Source organism: Adiantum capillus-veneris, chromosome 19, assembly GCF_014529385.1.
Source record: "Adiantum capillus-veneris isolate H3 chromosome 19, ASM1452938v2, whole genome shotgun sequence".
Taxonomy (NCBI): Eukaryota; Viridiplantae; Streptophyta; class Polypodiopsida; order Polypodiales; family Pteridaceae; genus Adiantum; species Adiantum capillus-veneris.
In genome coordinates, this window is record NC_140949.1 from 104,635,159 (window position 1) to 104,637,682 (window position 2,524).

The window sequence follows — 2,524 nt, forward strand, 5'->3', positions numbered from 1 at the left end:
AGGTTGTGGGTTTAATCCTCGAAAAGAGGAAAGGGGGGGTTTCATTATCTCGCACGAGGGTTGCTTGAAGGGAGATCCTTTGCCGCTGTCATGGATCACGAGTGGCCGTTGGATCCCCTCAGGGGAAAACTAAGGGTAGAATCGGGGTCAACTATCTACCCCTAGTGTATCTAAGGCATTCCATGGCTAAAAGCACCACATTTGCACGTTATCTACGTGAACGTTGTGAAGGATGAAGCCAGGTTTTCCACGTTTTTACGATAACGTACAGGCACTATTAGGCAGGGCGTGAACGTGTGGGGAAGGCGCCGTGTCGTGACTGCAGTTCGTGACGTTATGGAGACGCCAAGCCAAGGAACAATGGCCATGTCATCATGGAACTCTTACGTGCGGCTGAATGAATCGACAGATCGACGTGGTGGCTGGCTCAAGGGGCTGCAAGATCTGACACTAGTTGATGATTGGTTGCAGGTACCCTTCTAGGTGGATGTTGATTGGAGAAGGGAACACAACTTGGAGCTAGATGATTGGGTTATATCGTGCTAGTACTCCTGCCAGGTACACGTCATCCTCGGTATCTTGCAGTGATTGGACAGGGTGGTGGCGAAGGCGACGCTCATGCAGCTGGCAGCTGCACTGGTGGTTAGAAAAGGCCCTCCATGCAGGCATATATTGATCCTCAAAAAAAATTGCGCTACAACACACGCAAACACGAGCGCGCTCTCACATACACACACGCAGACACAACGTACGTCCTTACCCTACTTCATACCCACGCTGCACTTATGGCTATCAGCGGCTGCAGCCGCAGATCATCATGGACCTTGGCCCTGCTCTGCATTGCATTAATCCTCCTGCTCCAGCAGCTTGCGCAAGCCTCTTCCTCTTATGGCAGCCAAGACGGCCAGCAGTCTCCACAAGGCTACCGTGAGGAGGAATATGAAGATGATGATGGCAGAGGTGATCATGAACAATCCAAAGAGTACCACTACTGCCAAGATGACTATAGTCGCAATAATGGGGAGAGTAACAACAACAAGAATGAAGAGTGCCACAATGACAAGAGTGAAGAGAACTACGATGATAGCAATGAGCAGAGCTATAACAACAAGAATGAGGAGAGCCGGGACGACGACAATGAAGAAAGCCACAGGGACGAGTATGAGGAGAGCTATGGGGGCCAAAATGAGGATAACAGTGAGTATGAGGATAGTCACAAGGACAAGAATGAGGACAGCCATGATGACCAAAATAATTATAATAGTAAGAATGAGGAGAGCTCTCACGACAAGAATGAAGAGAGAAATGATGAAAAGAATGAGGAGAGTGACAAGGACAAGCATGAGGAGAGCTACGATGGAGAAAATGAGAATGGTAGTAAGAATGTAGAAAACGATAATAATAGTAAAAATGGGGAGAGCAACAATAGTTGGAATCAAGAGAGCCATGAAGACAAGAACGAGAAGAGCAGTGATGACCAATATCAAGGGACCTACAACGATAATGCCGAGGAGAGCCGTGAATACCAAAATGAGGATAGTCACAATGATAAGAGTGGGGAGAGCAATGACTATAGAAATGAAGAAGGCCATAATGATAAGAATGAGGAGAGCTACGATCACCAAAATGAGAGTAGAAACAAAAATGGACAAAGCGAAAATGATAAGAACGAAGAGAGCCAAAGCCATAATGGTGGTACAGAGAATGATGAGAGCAATGAGGAAACAAATGAAGAGAGTCAAAATGGCATGAATGAGGAGGAAGACTCGAGCACAAAAACACAAGAAGTCCAAATATTAGGACCAAGAAAAATAGGCCCAGGTGGTGGTATTCATTGATCACTCACCACGTTCACTTTTTAAATAAATGATCAATTTAGGCTATAACGCAGGTCTATGTAACCATGTATCTAGACTCCAAATAATAATTTTCAAAGACCTTAATATGTGTGTACTATGTGTGTGTTTGTGAGAGAGAGAGAGAGAGAGAGAGAGAGAGAGAGAGAGAGAGAGAGAGAGATGATATGATCTTCCTTGAAAGTGACATATGACCTATGGGGCTAAGTGAAATGCCACATTTGAGATAACATGCAAGCTCCTGCTTGGATGACTTTCCCTACATTTATCATTGGCATGAGGTAGCAAACAAGAGGATCATTGTTAGTAGTGCTATAGCCTGGTCTATTGTATTTCCCTACTTGTGGTTTGTAAACTTTTTATCCTTTTTTGTAGTAGTAGGAAGAAGTAGCTTTCAATTTTCAGCCTCCATCTTCTGGTTGTGTTTTAGTTATTCACCTACAGAAAATTATCTATATCACATACATTCAAAAGGTATCAAAAAACCCTATACTAACATGTTATGAGGTAATAAAAAAACACTTTCTCATAAGAAATTTATAGTATTTTCCAAAAATTCAATCATAAAAATCCCTTTGTAAATGGCACTCTATTGAATTTTGAAATAAATTCTAAATACAATCCCCCTTATTCTGAGCTCATGCGTGTACTATAGTACCTACATTCTT

At 43.3% G+C, this 2,524-nt stretch overlaps 1 protein-coding gene across 1 annotated transcript; it reads left to right on the forward strand.

Moving 5' to 3' along the window:
- Positions 1–658: 658 nt before the first annotated feature.
- On the forward strand, positions 659–1,932 carry LOC147434596 (uncharacterized). The gene has a single exon (XM_086489989.1). The coding sequence runs from the start codon at positions 660–662 to the stop codon at positions 1,836–1,838; it is 1,179 nt and encodes a 392-aa protein (XP_086346115.1). The 5' UTR covers position 659; the 3' UTR covers positions 1,839–1,932.
- The last annotated feature ends 592 nt before the right edge of the window (positions 1,933–2,524 follow it).